Consider the following 20,835-nt stretch of genomic DNA (forward strand, 5'->3'; position numbering starts at 1 on the left):
AGTTCAGTGTCTTATGAACAACCCTTTGGCAGTCCACAATAACAGTAACCTGTAGACCTGGTCAGTCCTGTGGGATTTCCCTCATGCCATTATATACCATTGTCCATCATCTAACCCTCTCCACTCAAGAATAAACCAGCACAAACACTATCTATAGTCTGTGTCTTTGTGAATAGGTGAATGGTAGTTGTGTTCTGCAGTGTTACAGGCAGCTCAGGGATAACCTCAGGGCCAGTGTCTGGGTAACTGTGTGGAGGAGAGAATGAGCATTGCACTGCTGTCTGTGGAACTCACATGTATGCATACAGAGCTATAGGCTACAGAGAGAAGCCTGTGAAGTGTCAACCTGCAGCATACTCTGAGGGCTGGAGGTGTGATTAAAGCGTGCCTCGTGATCCATTCATTCCTTGCAATTTTTGCAAGGGTTTTCTGTATTTACCTGTAGTCATTCATTGTTTTGGAAACTTGATTCATGGTTCCACTGGCCCACCCATATGGCATGTTGGTAAGATGTTAGCAGATTTGACTCTCGGTCTCCTGAAATACTGTATTTCTCTATGTTCTGCTCTATTGATATTATGGTAACATTACTATGCCATGTCAGGAATGGTAACACCACTGTGTGAGCTCTGTGCCCTTACTTTGCCCTGATAATTTGAAGGGGTTGGTTGTGAGCGAACTAATCCACCATCTCGGATTTGAGTCTAGGATAATCTGTTATGGCATAATACTTTCCAAAAAGCTTTTTACAGGAAACAAAACAGGCTTTTTACAGGAAACAAAACAGGCTTTCAGCCTCCCATTCTGTTTCAAACTTACCTCATGTGCACCTCATTGCATCACAATAGGATTTGGTTAGTCTGAACTGAGCTCCAAACGTGGTGCTACTGAATGAAGAATCATTTATGTATTTGTTTTTATTTCACATGCAGTGCAATGGGAGAAGGTTCAATCTAATGTTTTATGGTACCTTTATGGTAATCACATGAAAACCGTAAGCAATCATGCTCTGAACAGGCCTAGTCTCTGACCAATGCCCAACTATCTTCTTGAGAGAGACAGATGCCCAGGGTCTTTGGTGCTGCAGTCACATCTTGGCTATCGCCATCAGGTTTCAGTGATGTCCCCTGGGGAAGTAAAGTTAGATTAGAGTCACCACACAGGGGGCGGCCTGTTTGACCCCCACACGACCTCTCTAAAGCTGGGGAACAGACAGACGGGACGGCTGGACGGAAAGGGAGAAATCCCTCTTTGAACTACTTTTTAATTCCCGCTTGTCCACCTGTGAGGAACGTATGGTACGTCTACAGACAGACCATGCATTGCCAGCCTCAGCCTTGCTCAGTCAGGTCACCAGGTGTTAATACTATCCCACTTACTGTGGTGCTGAAATATACATTTCAAAGCTTGTCTCCATTTCCCTCTGTGTAATTGTCCTCTTTTTTTAATAAGAAGTCTTTCACACCTTTATAATAAGGAATTAAGTTGAGTCACACACTCTTGCCTTTAGGTCCGGTAGTTCTCTGAGCTCCGCAGTGCGCCCTCCTCTTCTTCAGATTGGAGAAAAGGAAAGGAAGAAAGAGGAGCAGGCAGACAGCTAATTACACATGGTGAATTGGGAGCATTGTGTGTTGCGCTCCTGTCAACTCTCTCTCAACACTAACACTGCATCTAAATGAGAATAGAACTAAAATAAGACACACTTTATAACTCCATGCGAGATGGAAATTTGTCTCCTGCTTTTATCTTATACAGTACCAGTCAAAAGACACACCTACTCATTCCAGGGCTTGTCTTTATTTGTACTATTTTCTACATTGTAGAATAATAGTGAAGACATCAACACTATGAAATAACCCATATAGAATCATGTACTGACCAAAAAAGTCCTAAACAAATCAAAATATATTTTATATTTGAGATTCTGCAAAGTAGCCACCCTTTGCCTTGATGACAGCTTTGCACACTCTTGGCATTTACTCAACCAGCTTCATGAGGTAGTCACCTGGAAATCATTTCAAATAACAGGTGTGCCTTGTTAAAAGTTAATTTGTGGAATTTCTCTTTCCCTCGATCCTGACTATTCTCCCAGTCCCTGTTGCTGAAAAACATCCCCACAGCATGATGTTCCCACCACCATGCTTCAGCTTAGGGATGGTGCCAGGTTTCCTCCTTCCTTGGCATTTTAGGCCAAAGATGGAAATCTTGGTTTCATCAGACCTTTTGGCTCCAACTCCAAGCGGGCTGTCATGTGCCTTTTACCGAGGAGTGGCTTCCGTCTAGCCACTCGACCATAAAGGCCTGATTGGTGGAGTACTGCAGAGATGGTTATCCTTCTTTTTTCTGTGTGTCTTTTTTTTTTACCCCCTTTTTCGTGGTATCCAATTGTTAGTAGCTACTATCTTGTCTCATCACTACAACTCCCGTACGGGCTCGGAAGAGACGAAGGTAGAAAGCCATGCGTCCTCCGAAACACAACCCAACCAAGCCGCACTGCTTCTTAACACAGCGCGCATCCAACCCGGAAGCCAGCCGCACCAATGTGTCGGAGGAAACACCGTGCACCTGGCGACCGGGATAGCGTGCACTGCGCCCGGCCCGCCACAGGAGTCGCTAGTGCGCGATGAGACAAGGATATCCCTACCAGTCAAACCCTCCCTAACCCGGACGACGCTAGGCCAATTGTGCGTCGCCCCACGTACCTCCCAGTCGCGGCCAGCTGCGACAGAGCCTGGGCGCGAACCCAGAGTCTCGCCGTGCCCTAGACCACTGCGCCACCCGGGAGGCCCTGTGTTATTACTTTTCTATATGTGATGTGGTTGGCTACACTTTGAGAAGATGTCTGATACCAAGCACAAGGAAATCCTTTCCTCAGTCAGCACTTATCCTCATCCTCCCATCCCTCCGTTTACTGTGGAGATAGAGATAAAGAGAGGGAGAGAAGAAAGAAATACCCCTGTACTCCTTCCCTGACCCAGCAGAATTATGTTCCATTCCAGGCTCTCCACAGTGGAGATAGGGCTGGCAGGGGGATTGTGTGAGGGATTATTGAGAAATAAGACCCAGCGCAACTAACTGCTGAATATTACACTGTTTTTTGCTTACTCATTTGCACAGCTTTGATTTAAAGCTTTTGAAATTAGCCTGTGTGATGAGCGAGAGCTTAGACCACTATCTGTAGGAGATAAAGGGCTGATGAGACCTATCTGTAGGGGGTGGAGGGCTGATGAGACCTATCTGTAGGGGGTAGAGGGCTGATGAGACCAATCTGTAGGGGGTAGAGGGCTGATGAGCCCTATCTGTAGGGGGTAGAGGGCTGATGAGCCCTATCTGTAGGGGGTGGAGGGCTGATGAGATCTATCTGTAGGGGGTGGAGGGCTGATGAGACCTATCTGTAGGGGGTAGAGGGCTGATGAGCCCGATCTGTAGGGGGTAGAGGGCTGATGAGCCCTATCTGTAGGGGGTGGAGGGCTGATGAGATCTATCTGTAGGGGGTGGAGGGCTGATGAGATCTATCTGTAGGTGGTAGAGGGTTGATGAGATCTATCTGTAGGGGGTAGAGGGCTGATGCGCCCTATCTGTAGGGGGTAGAGGGCTGATGAGACCTATCTGTAGGTGGTAGAGGGCTGATGATCCCTATCTCACCTTGATTGGTTTGGGTTTCTCTTATCCTCTCATCTCACCTTGATTGGTTTGGGTTTCTCTTATCCTCTCATCTCACCTTGATTGGTTTGGGGTTATCTTATCCTCTCATCTCACCTTGATTGGTTTGGGATTCTCTTTTCCTGTCCACACAAAATATACACATTTGCTATCTCTCTCACACCCTCTTTCTCTGTACCTGTGGCTGATCTAGTGGCTGTATTGTTCTCTGTTGAGTCAGATACTACACAAACCTGGTTGAAAGGATCAGTGTGTGTGTGTGTGTGTGTGTGTGTGTGTGTGTGTGTGTGTGTGTGTGTGTGTGTGTGTGTGTGTGTGTGTGTGCCATTGATTGATCAGAGAAACAGACCTAACAATGATTAACTAGAATTACTAATATCCTGGAAAGGAAATGTCTTCCCTCTGGGTTTAGGTCATGGTACTCTGTCATTAGTTTGATCCATCACCTCAGGCTTTCCAAATAGAGCATAGTAGGGTTTGTGTGACTGAGACAGAGGGCTAAACTGTTTGTCTTCAGCATGACACCAGACTCCTCAGATAAGCTCAGTTTAACAGCTCTGTTGAGAAGAGAAACAACCCTGAGGAAATTACATAGCGTTTAGTTTACTGGGTCACCTTTTTTCACACGCACACGAGCACACACACACACACATTTGTTTTTCTGGTTCTGACTAACTCAATGACTGTACATTAGAAGGCCTTCAATATTGCCACATGTTTATGTTTCCACCACCACCAAGATCAATCTAACATAGTCTTTCTTTGTCATCCCACAGCACCCTGTGCCATCAGTCCCCAACTTCAAGCCCTCCATGTCTGTCCCTGCCTGGCTGCTGGCCATCCAGAACTACATGAAGGCACTGCAGTATCCTTTCCCTGCCGAGCACTCAACCTGCCACCTCCCTTCCCTTATCCTCCTCTCATCCCCCGTTCACAGAACACGCTGAGAAGAGAGAAACCACAGCTCCTTTTAGGGCACAATGTCCTCCTATAGCTCATTGCAGATCCGTGACACATTTCACACTGTTTAATTCACTCTGGAGCCCTGGGGGTTGCACAGTATGTATGCAGTGTGTTAGCTAACTAACACTGTGTCAACGTTTTCAGGTGGGCTTAATTTGTTGTGATTGTAGCCAGGGGAGTGCAGGTGCACCAACTGCCATACTGTAGCTACAGGTGCACCAACTGCCATACTGTAGCCACAGGTGCTCCGTGGGTCTGTAAATAATGTCACAGTACTTTATAGTCTTCACTCTGTTAACTGCGGGAGACACATTCAGATGGAGAGTAGCCATCGTTTTCAAATTCGTTTCAGTTAGACTTGACACATGACAGTGAGGGGGGGGGGGGGGAATGTAATCAATGAGGTCTTTGAGGTACAGTTTTTTTTCTCTCGGATATTCATAAACCTCTAGCCTACAATAGATTAATTACATCAACCTGATATCAGAAACATCACCATTCCCCTCTCGCCCAGCCGTTGTAAATAATTGCAGACTCCTTTGAATGCCCCTTAACTGTCTGTCAGATACAATCACACAGGAACTCAGTTCTTTGAGATAAGGAAGACCAGACCATTGTGTGGGTAAGTGTGTCTGTGGTATCTCAATTGGTTCGTGTTTGTGTCTTTCCTGTGTCTGCCACTGTGCCGAGCCAGAAGAGAGGTCCCACTACTCTGTGAGACAACATAATTTGTCTGTAGAAGAATATAGGCCAGTTCATATGTTGAAAATAGCTGTCCTCTGCCTCTTGCTGTGTCCTTTACCCAGAGTACACATGCTATGTGCATGTACTCTGCAAAGACAGCCAGGACATTTAAAAATACAAAAATATGTAAAAGGGGTCATCGTATTTAGAAGATGGTGCTTTCATTAGTGTACTTGGCTTGTACTTGACACATTTGAAGTCATTCAAACAGGGTCTGTTGTTATCCTGTTTGAATAACACCATTGTGTCATTGTTCGTATAAGGCACCAAAGGGGACTTTGTATGAAACAAGAATATTCACTACAATCATCTTTGTTCTCTTTCAGGTTGATGGAGACTGCGAGAGAAATGATCAGGGAATCTCTTCCAATCAAATGCCTTGAAGCTGTCATCCTTGGAATGTATCCTTTATTTGCCTGCAGGCACAGTCGGAGATACACATTAACCAAGGGAGTTAGAGCGGATCTGTTTCTGGTCCTGAGGTGCCCGTTGAAACCCCTGAAATCAATTAGATACATTCAGTTGTGCGACTGACGAGGTATACCCTTTCCCTTTAATAATCCCCCTTAGGCCAGTAAGACTCACAGATGCCCCAGTTGCTAGGAAACAAGAGTCTGAAAGTTCAAAGGTGAACCTCCCTCCTAGCATATAGGCAGGCAGAGCAAAGTTTCTGCAGCGTTTCTCACATTGCCATTTAGAGCGGCTTGGCTGCTGGCCCTTTTCACAAACGGTTACTGTCACGTCCGAGCCTGATCTTTCTCAGGGGCACAGGTTTATCCTCAGTCAAAACTGCAAGCTGGTCTCATGAAGAAAAAGGCTGTGTCTGTTGTGTCTGTTGACTTGACAGGCTTTTCTCTCGGTTTATCCCACTGGGCACAGATGTCAGTTCAACATCTAGTTTTCATTTACAGTTGGTTTAGTTGTCAATTAACTTGAATTCAATATGAAATAATTAAATAAATGTCATAATGTCATTGGATTTAGGTTCAAAATACCAAATTCTTTTACGTTAATTACTTTTTTCAAATCCAATCGGTTTTACACGTTGATTCAACGTTATCACATTGAATTCTTTGGTTGAAGTGACATGGAAACAATGTTTATTCGGCCAGTTTTTGCCCAGGCTCAAGTCCAAGTCTGTCAGGTGAGACCAAACCTGTTAACCCTCATTGACAAAGATGATAAGCTCAATGAAGCTTTGACTTGCAACAGACATTCTCTGGTCTCCTAGATGAAAGAGCCAGCCAAGCTGTATGCTAAGATACAGAACCAGTTGATATGTTCAGATAATAGTGAGAAAATTAGAGACTCAGTTGTTACAGCATGGCTCTTAGTTTTGTTCTGTGAATGGTTTAGTAGATGGAGTGTTGTATACTCGTGTTTTCTTATGATACAACCTATGTTTCCCTCCAGATCAACTACTACAGCCTTGTCTTTGTGTTGAGCTGAATCCTCCAGTAACTTGGTGCATTAGTAGGTCCCCCGCAAGGCAGATTCCTCTACTACAGATAAGAGGTTCTGAATACAGTAGCCTAAGATGCTTATCGCAGAGAGGAGAAACAGAGTTTATGTTTGTTTTTTAAAGAATAACTCCGTTTCATCAGGTCTTGGACATATTTGTAATGGAACTATGTATGCTCTTATTATTGTCACACATTTAAACAGATTTTTTGTTGTTGCCTGTTACGAGGATTGATAAAACGTCAAAGAATTAGGGTGAATGAGGGCATATCATTTTAATACTTTAGAAAACAGTGAATGTACTGGATCAGGGGTCAATGGCAGTCTTATCCCAGCAGAATGTTTAGAAGTTTATTGCGAGTTGGTTTCGCCTTTCACTTAATGATAGATATTTGGTTTAAAAAAACAAGAGGGGCAGCAGATGGTTTTACTAAAGTGCTGACCCTCCTCTTGACCAAACAGTGGTGCATCGTGGATCATATTTACTATGGGCCATCTTCCACACACAGCATCATGGCAACCGAGCAAGCATGTATCTTAATCTTCCAAACACTGACAGAGTGTTTGTCATATACCTAGAGATATGCTGTTCTGTTGGAGAAGGGCTTAGGGGGCAGTTAACAGGCGTGTCATTAATATTTGCAACGCCTCCCTGGAGTTTTCCCAGCTCAGGTGTTAAAGCAGCATGAGCCAGTACTGCTGGAGCTAGTAAACACAGGCCTTATAGTCATACGTCGCTTGGTTTGGTTTCTATGGCAACAATAATCCTCCCCAGGTAATGGAAAGAGCTCTTGCCTGGTGGCAGATAAGAGGAAGTATGCTACTATTGGGGTTGGGGTGGATCGCATGCCGTGCATCATTGGTAATATGTGATATTTTTGTAGTTAGTTAATGGGGCATTCAGTAAGGAGAGGCAATGGGGGGACTCTGTGTGTGTGGGTGTGTGTGTGTACAGTATGTGTGTACAGTGTAGACAGACCCAGCTACCACAGGGGAGGACAGAGGGGCTTTCTTTTTTCTGTTGCTCTAACTGCCGCCTCAATGAATAATCACACCAACGTTCTGCAAACCGCCGCCGCACTGCGCTCCCTACTCTGTGAAAAAACAAAGTGTCAGAAAAAAATATTCTTTCTGAGGGTGATTATTTCTGCTGTCTGTCTGTATTCTCCCAACGTTGGGTTTGTTTCTCATGGGAACACAGAGTGTAACTGATCAAAGTGTTGATGTCAACTACCATAACCTCCTTTCATGGTGCTTCCTGTCCTGTGGTGATCTTAAATAATACCTGTCACTCTTCTCTCAAACCTCAAGAGCTCTCTTCTTCAAATGGGATATGCCCACTTTATTTAGTTGAGGCTTCCTCTGTGAATATTTCTCTACAGGCATCTTGCTTGTGAAACATGACTCGTGGCCGCACACGGACGCTACAAAGATGCCTTTTAACTATGTATGTTGTGGAAGGGAATCCCCATTGCACCTGTTGAACTGGTCGGCTGGCCCCTATGATTATTTAATGAAAGTACAGTGCTGTGATGTTAGGGGTGGGCGGGCGGGCGGGATGTGAAGATGACGGACAGGCGCTCTGGCCATTGAGAGGGCTTGGTGTGGAGAGATACAAAATACAAATAGATGGTTGCTGGTAGCTGAGAGGAAACAGAGCCAAGCCACAAACCAGTCAGTTGATGCTGAAATGTGCTCCCTCTCTCAGAACCAATGTATTATCTCAACCACAGTAGCAGCCAGATTGTGTTATTGTTACTGCACAACACTGCAGAGTGAGGGTGCAGCGAAAACAGCCTGCTTATTGAAAACATGAGACGACAACATTACTGATGATGATACGGATGAGTGGATCATAGATCATATATGCATAATATATGTCTGGATTATGATGAGGTCAGTACTGCTGAGGCTAATGGTTGGTAGTGGGTCAAACTCTGATCTGATTGACCCTTTCTCAGGCCAGTCAGTGGGGCTGCCAGTTGCTTTTTACTGGTCATAAGGTCACTGATACACACAGTGGAGTTTCCTATTCTTGTGTGTGTCACTGTAGTGCCTCTACTGCCTCGGGACCTGGACAGTCCCAGATAACCCATCTCCAAGCTTGCCGTGTCCCCCTCCGCCCCCCTCTCTCCTGGGCAGGCCAGATTTGTCAAATCTGCCGCATCGTGCGCCGCCCAGCCACGCTGCAGTGGATCCACAGGCCAGTTACATAAGAGTTCTGGGGAGCCACATACAGAGTATAAGCCCCAGGGAGAGGCTAGCCTGGTGTGCATTGTGTGAGACACTAGATGCCACGTTAGGACACCACAGCTATTTATTCCTGGGACTTTTAGGAATAACTGTCTTTGAGTGTCTGGCTACTTTCGAATGAAATATGCATATACTGTATCCTCAAATTTTGTTTGAAAGAAATGTATCTGTTTTGTGATAGTATCCCATCCTATGATGTGCAGAGATGTACTACAGTCTGTCCGCTGTAATGAAACTGATATAATGAATGTTACACCTGTCAGCTCCAAACCCTCTCATTCACTCCCTCCATTAGCTGATTTGATTTAGAGATATAGTGAGTGTGGCTGTGTTTGGGTTCAAAGACAAGCCACTTACTAAATCTGCTTCTCCATTATTAAAACAGCCAATGCCAGTTAGCTAATGAGTTTCTGGAAATAATCTAATGAATTTGTGAGTGGGCTTAACATTGGCTTGGATACACCCTTCTCTCTCTCTCTCTCTCTCTCTCTCTCTCTCTCTCTCTCGTAAACATCAAGTGATCACCATTCAGGAGATTATTAGGGAGTATTTATCTCTGAAAAGTTGTTGTTGATTATACTACTGATGCTACCCCCTTTAACCATGATGCTTTAGCTTTTACCTTCTTTCTTTCTTTCTTTCTCTTTTCTCTCTTTCGCTCGCTCGCTCTCTCTTTCTGTGTATATAATTACAACCATTCAGTAGACAGCATTAAATTCCCTGAAACTGTTGTTGTTGATTATACTACTGATGCTAACCCCTTTAACCATGATGCTTTAGCGTTTACCTTCTTCTTTCTTTCTTTTTCTTTCTTTCTTTCTTTCTTTCTTTCTTTCTTTCTCTTTTCTCTCTTTCGCTCGCTTGCTCTCTCTTTCTGTGTATATAATTACAACCATTCAGTAGACAGCATTAAATTCCCTGAAACTGTTGTTGTTGCTAATGATGCCAGTTAACGTCCTTGAGCATGGTCACCCCAGATACCTGACCAACGGGCTGACGTCGGTGGAGCGTTTCCCCATCAGCTTCAAGACCCAGTTCTCAGGGAACCACTTCCACCACGTGGTGCTGGGCGTCTACTGCAACGGACGCTATGGTACGCTGGGCATGAGCCGCCGCCAAGACCTCATGGACAAGGCCTTGACCTTCCGCACGCTCAGCGAGCTGGTGATGGAGTTCGAGGACTCGTACCGTCGCTACCAGCACACGCTGAAGAAGGTGAAGATCGGCCTGTACGTGCCCCACGACCCGCACGTCTTCCAGCCCATCGAGTGGAAGTACCTGGTGCTCAACGCCGCCCGCCTGGGGAGAGAGGACATGAGAAAGGAGCTGGAGAAACATGGCCGAGACATGAGGATGAAGGTGCCATGTTGTTGTCCTACTTTCTCACATTTTTCTCCTCTAGGCAGACATGAGAGGGCATATGTGTCAAACTTGATTACTCGACGCCTCACTGCCCTCCTTTCATACATTTTCCCCCGTTTAGTATCTACAACACTGTATGTAACCCCGTGGATGCCCAAATACTATATTTCACAAGTCTTTGAACAATACTCTGAATTGTAGGGTACAGTATACTGTACCCTTGAACTCTGTTAGGTTGAAAATGTTCAACACAATAGATAAGCTCTCTAGTCGACTGACCCGAGGTCATCCCTGAGAGAGCGTTCAACTCGTTTGTGTTGCTTTGGCTTGGCTTCCGTCTGGAACGGCATCATGTCATGGAATTCCCCCTTTGTTCCCCGTCTGAAACCAGGGCGGCTACCACGGAGGGGCGATGGGTGTAATATGAACCGTCAGGGATAATTAAGGCCAGAGTTCCCCTCAGTGGAAGAGAGAGAGACAGAGAAGACAGAGAAGCTGGCTGGTTGGACCACGTCTCCCAGATTCATCTGACTCAGCTGTAGCGTGGTGGTTGGTGGGGGATGGTAGTAAGATGGTGCGGCTGACTATCACAGCAACAGTAAATGTAGGTCATGTGTTCCCAGCTGCCCAGCGCTGGAGATACAGCCTTAACCTCTGTATTTGACCTCTCGTTAGCTGTGCATAGTTAACATACATACCGAAAATGTGTCAGTGTATATATAGATATTACCGTATTTCTGGAAGCTGAAGAACTCACCTACTACCCTTTTCCTTTTTAGAACTAGTAATAGGGACATTAGTGTAAAAACACTTTTCTCATTTGAATGAATCAATCTAGGAATAATTTTACAGTGAAAATGCTCAAAGGCTATTTGGGAAATTATTCTAGTGTGTCTTCTATGCACAACACAGACAGAGAGCTTGCATTTTATACAGTATAGCAGAGGAGTGTCTGTCCTATAACCCTCCCCCGCTACCACACACACATCCTTATGTCTATCACCAATCTTATGACTAACATCCTGCCTATGCTCTCAGCTGCATGTGGTTTCTGGAGCACGGAATATGAGCTGCTTCCTGTTGGTTCGTTCCAGGAAATCCTTTTCATAATTATTCTCCTCCGGACTGTCCGTCAGCAGTGAGCTCTCATTAGGTTTCTACCAGGACAGGGTGACCCTGAAACTCGAATTCTGCTAACCAAGCAGTGGATGTTAGTAATATGTTAGTCTCTCTTTCAGTGCCTGTAGTGTGTGTGTGTGTGTGTGTGTGTGTGTGTGTGTGTGTGTGTGTGTGTGTGTGTGTGTGTGTGTGTGTGTGTGTGTGTGTGTGTGTGTGTGTGTGTGTGTGTGTGTGTGTGCTTGCGTGCATGTGTGCCTGTGTGTTTTTGCCTGTGTGTGTGCCTAAAAACTGCCTATATGTGCCGGTGTGAGCCCGTGGGTAATTGAGTTTGCAGAGGGAGTTGACTAGTGGGCTGATTGGGTTAATGGGGTATCATCACGTTAATGAGGGCACTGCCTGGGAGGCTGTCTTCATTACTGTCTGTTAGTGTTTTTACTAATGAAGAGAGACACTCTCGGCTCTCCTCTCCAAAGTCTCCCCACTCCCCACAGTGTCGTCATCCCCTCTCCTCTTCTCCCTACATTGATTCACAGATGGCGCCTTTACTCACTATGTCCCTGAAATCCAACTGTGTCATTAAAAGTTAACTTCTTCAACTGCTCTTTTTATTGAAGCGGAACTTTTCATTTCCCCAGCCCCATGGCCTGCAGCAAATGGGCCCAGTGAATGGTGAACATGCCTGCTAATTGATAAACAGAATGTAACTCCTCCTGCAGCTTGCAGTAAAGAAACTGCAGCTCAAACCGGATCTTATACATTAGATTCCTAAGTCTTATTCTGTTGTTTTATCTCAGATCCTGAAGTCATCGAGTGCCCAGTCTCCCATCAAAGAACGGACCAGAGGCAAGTCTCTCTCCCCCCACCGCCGACAGAGCAGCCCCCAAAGACGCCACATCCACCGGAGAGACAAGTCGTAAGTATCCTTGGGATCCTTTTAATAACTGCTAACTTAATTTGGGTTAACTGTTTTGAACTTCAAGCGCGTATAGGACTAATGAAAATTAATTTGCTTAGGCATTATAATAATAACGCCTAAGCATAATTTCTTCTTTATTATGGCACGGCGTCAGTGAGATTCCAACCTATGATCTACTGTTCTCTATCCATGGAATCAGTCCATTGCGCCACCAGGATGGAGCTAGCATGCCATGTTTTTTTACACATTCAATGCTGTTAATTTGAGTCTATTCAAACAGACCCCATTTCAAAGGAAGCAACCACTCATTAAGATCAGGTGTGGCCAATTAGTGGGAGCAGCCAACATTCCTGAACACACTTAACAAGATAGAGGATAGAGAGAGTTTTGTTTATGCTGAGAATAGAAAGAATATACACTGCTCAAAAAACTAAAGGGAACACTAAAATAGCACATCCTAGATCTGAATGAATGAAATATTCTTATTAAATACTTTTTTCTTTACATAGTTGAATGTGCTGACAACAAAATCACACAACAATTATCAATGGAAATCAAATTTATCAACCCATGGAGGTCTGGATTTGGAGTCACACTAAAAATTAAAGTGGAAAACCACACTACAGGCTGATCCAACTTTGAAGTAATGTCCTTAAAACAAGTCAAAATGAGGCTCAATAGTGTGTGTGGCCTCCACGTGCCTCTATGACCTCCCTACAATGCCTGGGCATGCTCCTGATGAGGTGGCGGATGGTCTCCTGAGGGATCTCCTCCCAGACCTGGACTAAAGCATCCGCCAACTCCTGGACAGTCTGTGGTGCAACGCGGCGTTGGTGGATGGAGCGAGACATGATGTTCCAGATGTGCTCAATTGGATTCAGGTCTGGGGAACGGGCGGGCCAGTCCATAGCATCAATGCCTTCCTCTTGTAGGAACTGCTGACACACTCCAGCCACATGAGGTCTAGCATTGTCTTGCATTAGGAGGAAACCAGGGCCAACCGCACCAGCATATGGTCTCACAGGGGTCTGAGGATCTCATCTCGGTACCTAATGGCAGTCAGGCTACCTCTGGCGAGCACATGGAGGGCTGTGCGGCCCCCCCAAAGAAATGCCACCCCACACCATGACTGATCCACCTCCAAACCGGTCATGCTGGAGGATGTTGCAGGCAGCAGAACATTTCCCACGGCATCTCCAGACTCTGTCACGTCTGTCACATAATATGCTCAGTGTGAACCTGCTTTCATCTGTAAAGAGCACAGGGCGCCAGTGGCGAATTTGCCAATCTTGGTGTTCTCTGGCAAATGCCAAACGTCCTGCACGGTGTTGGGCTGTAAGCACAACCCCCACCTGTGGACGTCGGGCCCTCATACCACTCTCATGGAGTCTGTTTCTGACCGTTTGAGCAGACACATGCACATTTGTGGCCTGCTGGAGGTAATTTTGCAGGGCTCTGGCAGTGCTCCTCCTGCTCCTCCTTGCACAAAGGTGGAGGTAGAGGTCCTGCTGCTGGGTTGTTGCCCTCCTACGGCCTCCTCCACGTCTCCTGATGTACTGGCCTGTCTCCTGGTAGCACCTCCATGCTCTGGACACTACGCTGACAGACACAGCAAACCTTCTTGCCACAGCTCGCATTGATGTGCCATCCTGCATGAGCTGCACTACCTGAGCCACTTGTGTGGGTTGTAGACTCCGTCTCATGCTACCACTAGAGTGAAAGCACCACCAGCATTCAAAAGTGACCAAAACATCAGCCAGGAAGCATAGCAACTGAGAAGTGGTCTGTGGTTATCACCTGCAGAACCACACCTTTATTGGGGGTGTCTTGCTAATTGCCTATAATTTCCACCTGTTGTCTATTCCATTTGCACAACAGCATGTGAAATTTATTGTCAATCAGTGTTGCTTCCTAAGTGGACAGTTTGATTTCACAGAAGTGTGATTGACTTGGAGTTACATTGTGTTGTTTAACGAGCAATCGTTTGTTTAACGTTGCGACGAGCAATCCCGTATCCGGGAGCGTAATTATAGCCTCAAGCTCATTAGCATAACCTTTTGTTAACAACACTGTCATCTCAGATTTTCAAAAAATGCTTTTCAACCATAGCTACACAAGCATTTGTGTAAGAGTATTGATAGCTAGCATAGCATTAAGCCTAGCATTCAGCAGGCAACATTTTCACAAAAACAAGAAAAGCATTCAAATAAAATAATTTACCTTTGAAGAACTTCGGATGTTTTCAATGAGGAGACTCTCAGTTAGATAGCAAATGTTAAGTTTTTCCAAAAATATTATTTGTGTAGGAGAAATCGCTCCGTTTTGTTTATCACGTTTGGCTAAGAAAAAAACCTGAAAATTCAGTCATTACAACGGCAAACTTTTTTCCAAATTAACTCCATAATATCGACAGAAACATGGCAAATGTTGTTTAGAATCAATCCTCAAGGTGTTTTTCACATATCTATTCGATGATAAATCACTCGTGGCAGTTTGGTTTCTCCTCTGTTCAAAATGGAAAAATGCACGCACCTGGAGATTACGCAATAGTTTCGACGGAGGACACCGAGCGGACACCTGGTAAATGTAGTCTCTTATGGTCAATTTTCCAATGATATGCCTACAAATACGTCACAATGCTGCAAACACCTTGGGGAAACGACAGAAAGTGTAGGCTCATTCCTTGCGCATTCACAGCCATATAAGGAGACATTGGAACACAGCGCATTCAAAATCTGGCTCACTTCCTGTATGAAATTTCATCTTGGTTTTGCCTGTAGCATTAGTTCTGTGGCACTCACAGACAATATCTTTGCAGTTTTGGAAACGTCAGAGTGTTTTCTTTCCAAAGCTGTATATGCATAGTCGAGCATCTTTTCGTGACAAAATATCTTGTTTAAAACGGGAACGTTTTTCATCCAAAAATGAAATACTGCCCCCAGAGGTTCAAAAGGTTAAGTGTTCCCTTTATTTTTTTGAGCAGTGTATTTTTTAAACATTCTATGAACATTCTTTGAACGTTACTAATGTTTTCTTGTGGTTTTTATGGAAAGTTTTGTTAATGTTCTGAGAACATGACTTTAAGTAGAACAATCCTGAAACCTGCAGAAAACATTATGCTGAAGTACTGAAATTCCCGCAGAATAATGTTGTTTCTTAATATTCTCTCAACGTTCTGAGAACACTACTTTAATTAGAATCACGAGGAAACCTGCAGAAAACATTATGCTGAAGAACTGAAATTCCCACAAAAGAACATTGTTTCTTTACCTTCTCTGAATTATTTGAGAACATTCCCAATGTCAAACCAGTTGGAGAACGTTCCTAGAACATTACCAAAAATGTAATTCAATGTAACCATGTTTCACATTTTATGAAACGTTCTGTTAAAGTAATGAAATACCAAGAAAATTGTTATTTTTGAAGTTCCAAGCAACTATCTTGCACCATTCCCAGAACATTGTAGGAAGGTTGTATGCAAATAACCATAGGACAACTAGGCTTTCACCAAGCTATAAGAAAAATATGGTTCTCATAACGTTATGTGCTAGCTGGGCATGGAACCCTGACACACTTACTGAAGTTGCTGACTGTAGCCCTTTACACTGGTACCCATATACGGGTTGAAAATGAAAGGTTTTGGCAGGAATAAGAATACTTGCCACACATTTTCCAGGAATAGTCTAATCATGTTACTGGATGTATCCAGAATATTATCAACAAATTAGGCAAAAAGTACAGTCAATTTAAAATGCACATCAAATCAACTGTGTAATGTTTGGATTCAGTGTTGTGTCAGGTGAACTGATGTGCACTCACCTTTGGTCTAATAATTTTCCCATTACCTTCAAACTGTTCCCATTCAATTGCTACCATTGTTATGCATATGAATTTAAGATTTAGTCTGTAAGAAACAATTCAATCTATCACTATGCATATAGGCCAATTCCCACGAGTGTAAGGGGTTAAGGAGTTAAGAAAGTTAGATGTTTACTGTAGACGATTGCTCTTCTCTTATCCTTAAGGCCCCTTTTCCTGCCTTGCTTCCTGGCTAAAGATCCCAGTTCAGGAAGAGTTCAGTCTGTCATATTCTTATCAGCTGCAGCAGCCAGTTAGAGGAAACAGAGGGCTGAGCAGCAGCACTAGAGTAGATACTGACATTGGCTGATCTGGGTGAACAGCTCATGGTTAAGTTGGAGTTAACGTGGAAGCACACTAGCTTCAGTATGTGTGTGGGGGTGAAGGAGTGAATGTGTGCAATGTGCATTCCAGTGGTATGTAGCCTACGCGTGAGTGTACACCACAGTATGTGTTGTGATGGAGGACCTAACTCAGCGGCTTGGCTGGGCTGACGGTCCATTCTGACAGCACAGCAGTATTATGACAGCCTGCCGAGCAGAGGGAGGGAGGAAGAAGTTCTGCTGACAACATCTGAAAGCCCCAGTCAGCCCAGAGGAGTGTGTCCTATAGAAGGGACGTGTCCTCTCCTATTATCAATCACCAGCACAGTTGGAGGATTCAGGATGGAGGATCCTGCCCTGACAGAGAGGCTGCTGGGATACTTGCACTGTGGAATGTAGAAGATCTTTCCCATCCCCCCCAAATCAGAACTTGTCTCGTCCTCGATTGGTTAAGGTTAGGAAGGGGGCTTGTGTAATCTGATCGTAGATCTTTGGTGAAGGACAACTTCTACTTCAAGCCTGTGCAGAAGGCATCCTGGGATTTATGCATGGACTCTCATAATTCCTCTTGGCTATATTTAAGTTCGCTATTGACTGAGTGTGTCACACAGAGACACAGACAGAGAAACAGGACTGGAAGTGTTGTCAAGCTAGAGTGGTTCTGACAAGATAGAGGCTGGAAGAGACACTCATCCACTCTCACTGATACTTTATTTAAAACCAAACTAGATTTTGAAGTCTAGTGGTGCGTGGGTCAGCTGTTTGTTCACCCGCACCCTCCCGCAATTGCTAATAACCCATCCGCAACCGCCCGACTATATGTGCACCTGACCCTAACACGCAAGTATAGAACATGTGCTGTAGGCAACAGAGAGAGCGGAATGATTTTTTTTACAGGGATTGCAGGATTTTTTGCCTAATTTAGATATGTTCCTGCTTATAATTTCTGACATTTTGGTAGGCTGTTTGTTAGTCAACTTGTCTATAATTAGATACGTGTAGCTTCTCTTCTGTCAGTATGTGTTTCCCTAGAAGACTAAATAAACCCTTGCTTCCCAGAATAATGTCGGTAAAATTCTCTTTCGAGTTGCAAAGACATTAGGGACCGAGGAGAAAATACAAAAAAATAAATATGTGAAAAGTTTTCTGTACAAAGTTTCCAAATGATATCAGTTTGACCAGTTGTAAGGAAATACAATGCTGTGAAAATGACCCAATATATTTCTGATAAGATTTAAGTTCGGCTTGGATGCATATTTTATGTGGTTGAAATACTATCAGCTTTTATGATGCAGATTTTTTTTAAATGTAACCTTTACTTAACCAGGCAAGTTAGTTAAGAACAAATTTGTATCTACAATGACGGACTACACCGGCCAAACTCTCCCCTAACCCGGACGACTGTGGGCCAATTGTGTGCTGCCCAATGGGACTCCCAATCACGGTTGGTTGTGATACAGCCTGGATTTGAACCAGGGTGTCTGTAGTGACACCTCAAGCACTGAGATGCAGTGCCTTAGACCATAAAGATGGCACCTCTACAGACTGGCCTATTTTTCTACAGACCTTATTTTTTCGGCACTGAGCAAATCTCAGGTCTGCTGAGCGCAAACTTGAACGTTGTGAAAATCTTGTGCCACTTCCAGCACATGTTTACTGTAAACACTGAGGCTGTACCCGCTTTAAGTTACAGTTTCAGACAGTGGTCAAGTAGGCTACTGTGGCTATTTGATCATAATGGAGGCCTACCAGAGTGGCCTACCATCAAAAACAGTGGATAAAATGTATCCCATAATATTTTAAAAGAGAAATAGTTATATAATTTAGCCTACAGTAGCAGCCAATGTGTGGTGATCAATATAGGCCTGCATTCCAAAACATGCAGTGGTTGATATTAACCTGTTTATTCCCTTGTCCTTAAGACATGGAGGTGACTGAAAATGCTGTGTTGTTTGATGCAAGAAACCACTTTACAAAATAAAATGCATTATTAATCCCACACCATTATTACAGAGAATCAGACAAATTATTCTACCCTCTACCTATTGACTACTTATCTTATTCAAGCCTTTTTTTAAATACAACACTGCCGCTTTAAGACAAGAACAAAAATCTTTACCTGAATATCTTTTCAAAGATGTCTAGAAATAGCATCTACTTTGCTGTAAACACAGTCTAGTTCAAAGTGAATGACACAGATCCATATATGGCAATGGTCTATTTGCATATAGGCATACTGCAGCTCTGATTGGTTATGCCGCACTGGTCTGTGTGGAGTACAGGTCATGCCTGTCAATGCAATATGCATATGTTTCGGTATGTTTCATTGAAAGTGGCTAATATTGCGTTGATTCGATCACAATTTCCACAGTAAAGGGAAATGGTGATAGTGTTAACTAAGGGGAAAAACTCCAGAAAGTTGAGTGAAGTTCAATCTCATGCTTCTCTGCGGGGGCTGATATTTCTACTGCTCGCACACACGCAGCTTAGAGGGAACATTGCTAGCGTACCACAAAACATACCAAAATTCAACAGACATGCATTGCATTGATCAGCCTGAAAATAGCTAATTTCCAATTTGATACATTTTTCGAAACTCTGAATAGAATAGAGTTATAGGCCTACTCAGGCTGGTTATAGGCAAACTATCACATTTGACCTATACCTCAGCCTATAGCCCATCTATCCTATTTAAAAAGGACTGAAGACAGAAACAGATCATTTGGTTCCATTTCAACATATTTATTAGTGAAACCAAAGTGCTGTAACATATATACATTAAATCAAATAGCCTAGTACACACACCAAAACTTTTCAAATGTTCAAGTCAAAAGGCTATTGCAAAGGAAAACGTGGACAGTCGGGCATCACAAATTCAGAACTGCTTGACAGCAACATAATAAACTTAAAGCACTGATCATTGGGAACGAGATCAGAATAACTGTTTTAGTTTAGTTTAAAAGCTATGACGAAGGCCAGGAGAATAATAAATACGTTTCAATGAGAAAGCAGAAATACGCTTTGGGTAAAAAACAATACAAAATCTGTTTTCTAAGATGTAGCCTACGATGCAATACTCGTGATCATTTTAAGGAGAACAAAAACTACTGAGTATACATTTGAACACCACCGCAGAAGCTTCGCTATTCGGCATCTTCACAATTAAGTAGCCTAGTTTTGTTGTTTGGCTACTTGAAGAGAACAAGGTCCTATCACTCGCAGTAGACCTCTTCCAATGCATTGTGGAAAAGTGTGCATCGAATTCGAAGTATAACATCCTGGCATTTAAACCATATTAGATTTTCGGAAATTCACATACTATAAACCATTCTATTTCTGCATACTGATAATGTGTCATGCACAATTGCGTGGTTTCCTACTATTCATTGATTTCAGTAGCACATCCCCATATTAAATTGAGCAGCTGTTGTCAAAGCCACAATTAGTATGGCATCCGAGCATTGTAAGGTCACACGCTATTAAACTTTTATTTTTTTCATACTCAATAGTCAGTGTTCAGATTTCAGTTTCCATTTAACCCCTCTATACTATGAAACAAAGTGAAATGATATAAAGAATGACAGTAATAAGCTTTGAAGCACCTTCAATTCAATTTTGGGCAAAAAGGCAAACTAGTTTATTGAATCAGATGGGTCATTCATCACCAACCCACTGATATTGCCAACTACTTCAATAATTTTTTTATTGACAAGATTAGCAAATTTAGGCATGACATGCCAGCAACAAATGCCGACTATACACAAAAATAAAAACTGACCAAATTATGAACGACAAGCGTTGTAATTTTGAAAAGTGGAGTGTGGAAGAGGTGAAAAAATGATTGTTGTCTATAAACAATGACAAGACACCTGGGTCTGACAACTTGGATGGACATTTATTGAGGCTAATAGCGGATGATATTGCCACTCCGATTTGCCATATCTTCAATCTAAGCTAACAAGAATGTGTGTCCCCTTAGGCCTGGAGGGAAGCAAAAGTCATTCCACTACCCAAGAATAGTAAAGCCCACTTTAGTGGCTCAAATAGCCAACCAATCAGCATTGAAATTGATTGTTTGGTGCATTAAACAGTCAATACTTTTATATAAAATCAAATTTACAAAAAACTTTCAGCACGCTTATGAGGAAGGGCATTCAACATGCATGGCACTTC

General features: G+C 43.6%; 1 protein-coding gene across 1 annotated transcript in view; it reads left to right on the forward strand.

The window, feature by feature from the left end:
- Nucleotides 1–20,835, forward strand: part of LOC110522251 (tubulinyl-Tyr carboxypeptidase 2) — a 39,156-nt gene that overhangs the window by 1,865 nt on the left and 16,456 nt on the right. Inside the window, exons 2-6 of the mRNA XM_036975823.2 lie at nucleotides 4,440–4,528; nucleotides 5,192–5,248; nucleotides 5,697–5,771; nucleotides 10,062–10,443; nucleotides 12,360–12,478. Of these exons, the coding sequence (XP_036831718.1) occupies nucleotides 4,440–4,528; nucleotides 5,192–5,248; nucleotides 5,697–5,771; nucleotides 10,062–10,443; nucleotides 12,360–12,478 (722 nt within the window). The remainder of the gene's footprint in view (nucleotides 1–4,439; nucleotides 4,529–5,191; nucleotides 5,249–5,696; nucleotides 5,772–10,061; nucleotides 10,444–12,359; nucleotides 12,479–20,835) is intronic.

This window comes from Oncorhynchus mykiss, chromosome 4 (genome assembly GCF_057628025.1).
Source record: "Oncorhynchus mykiss isolate SJ-2025 chromosome 4, ASM5762802v1, whole genome shotgun sequence".
NCBI lineage: Eukaryota > Metazoa > Chordata > Actinopteri > Salmoniformes > Salmonidae > Oncorhynchus > Oncorhynchus mykiss.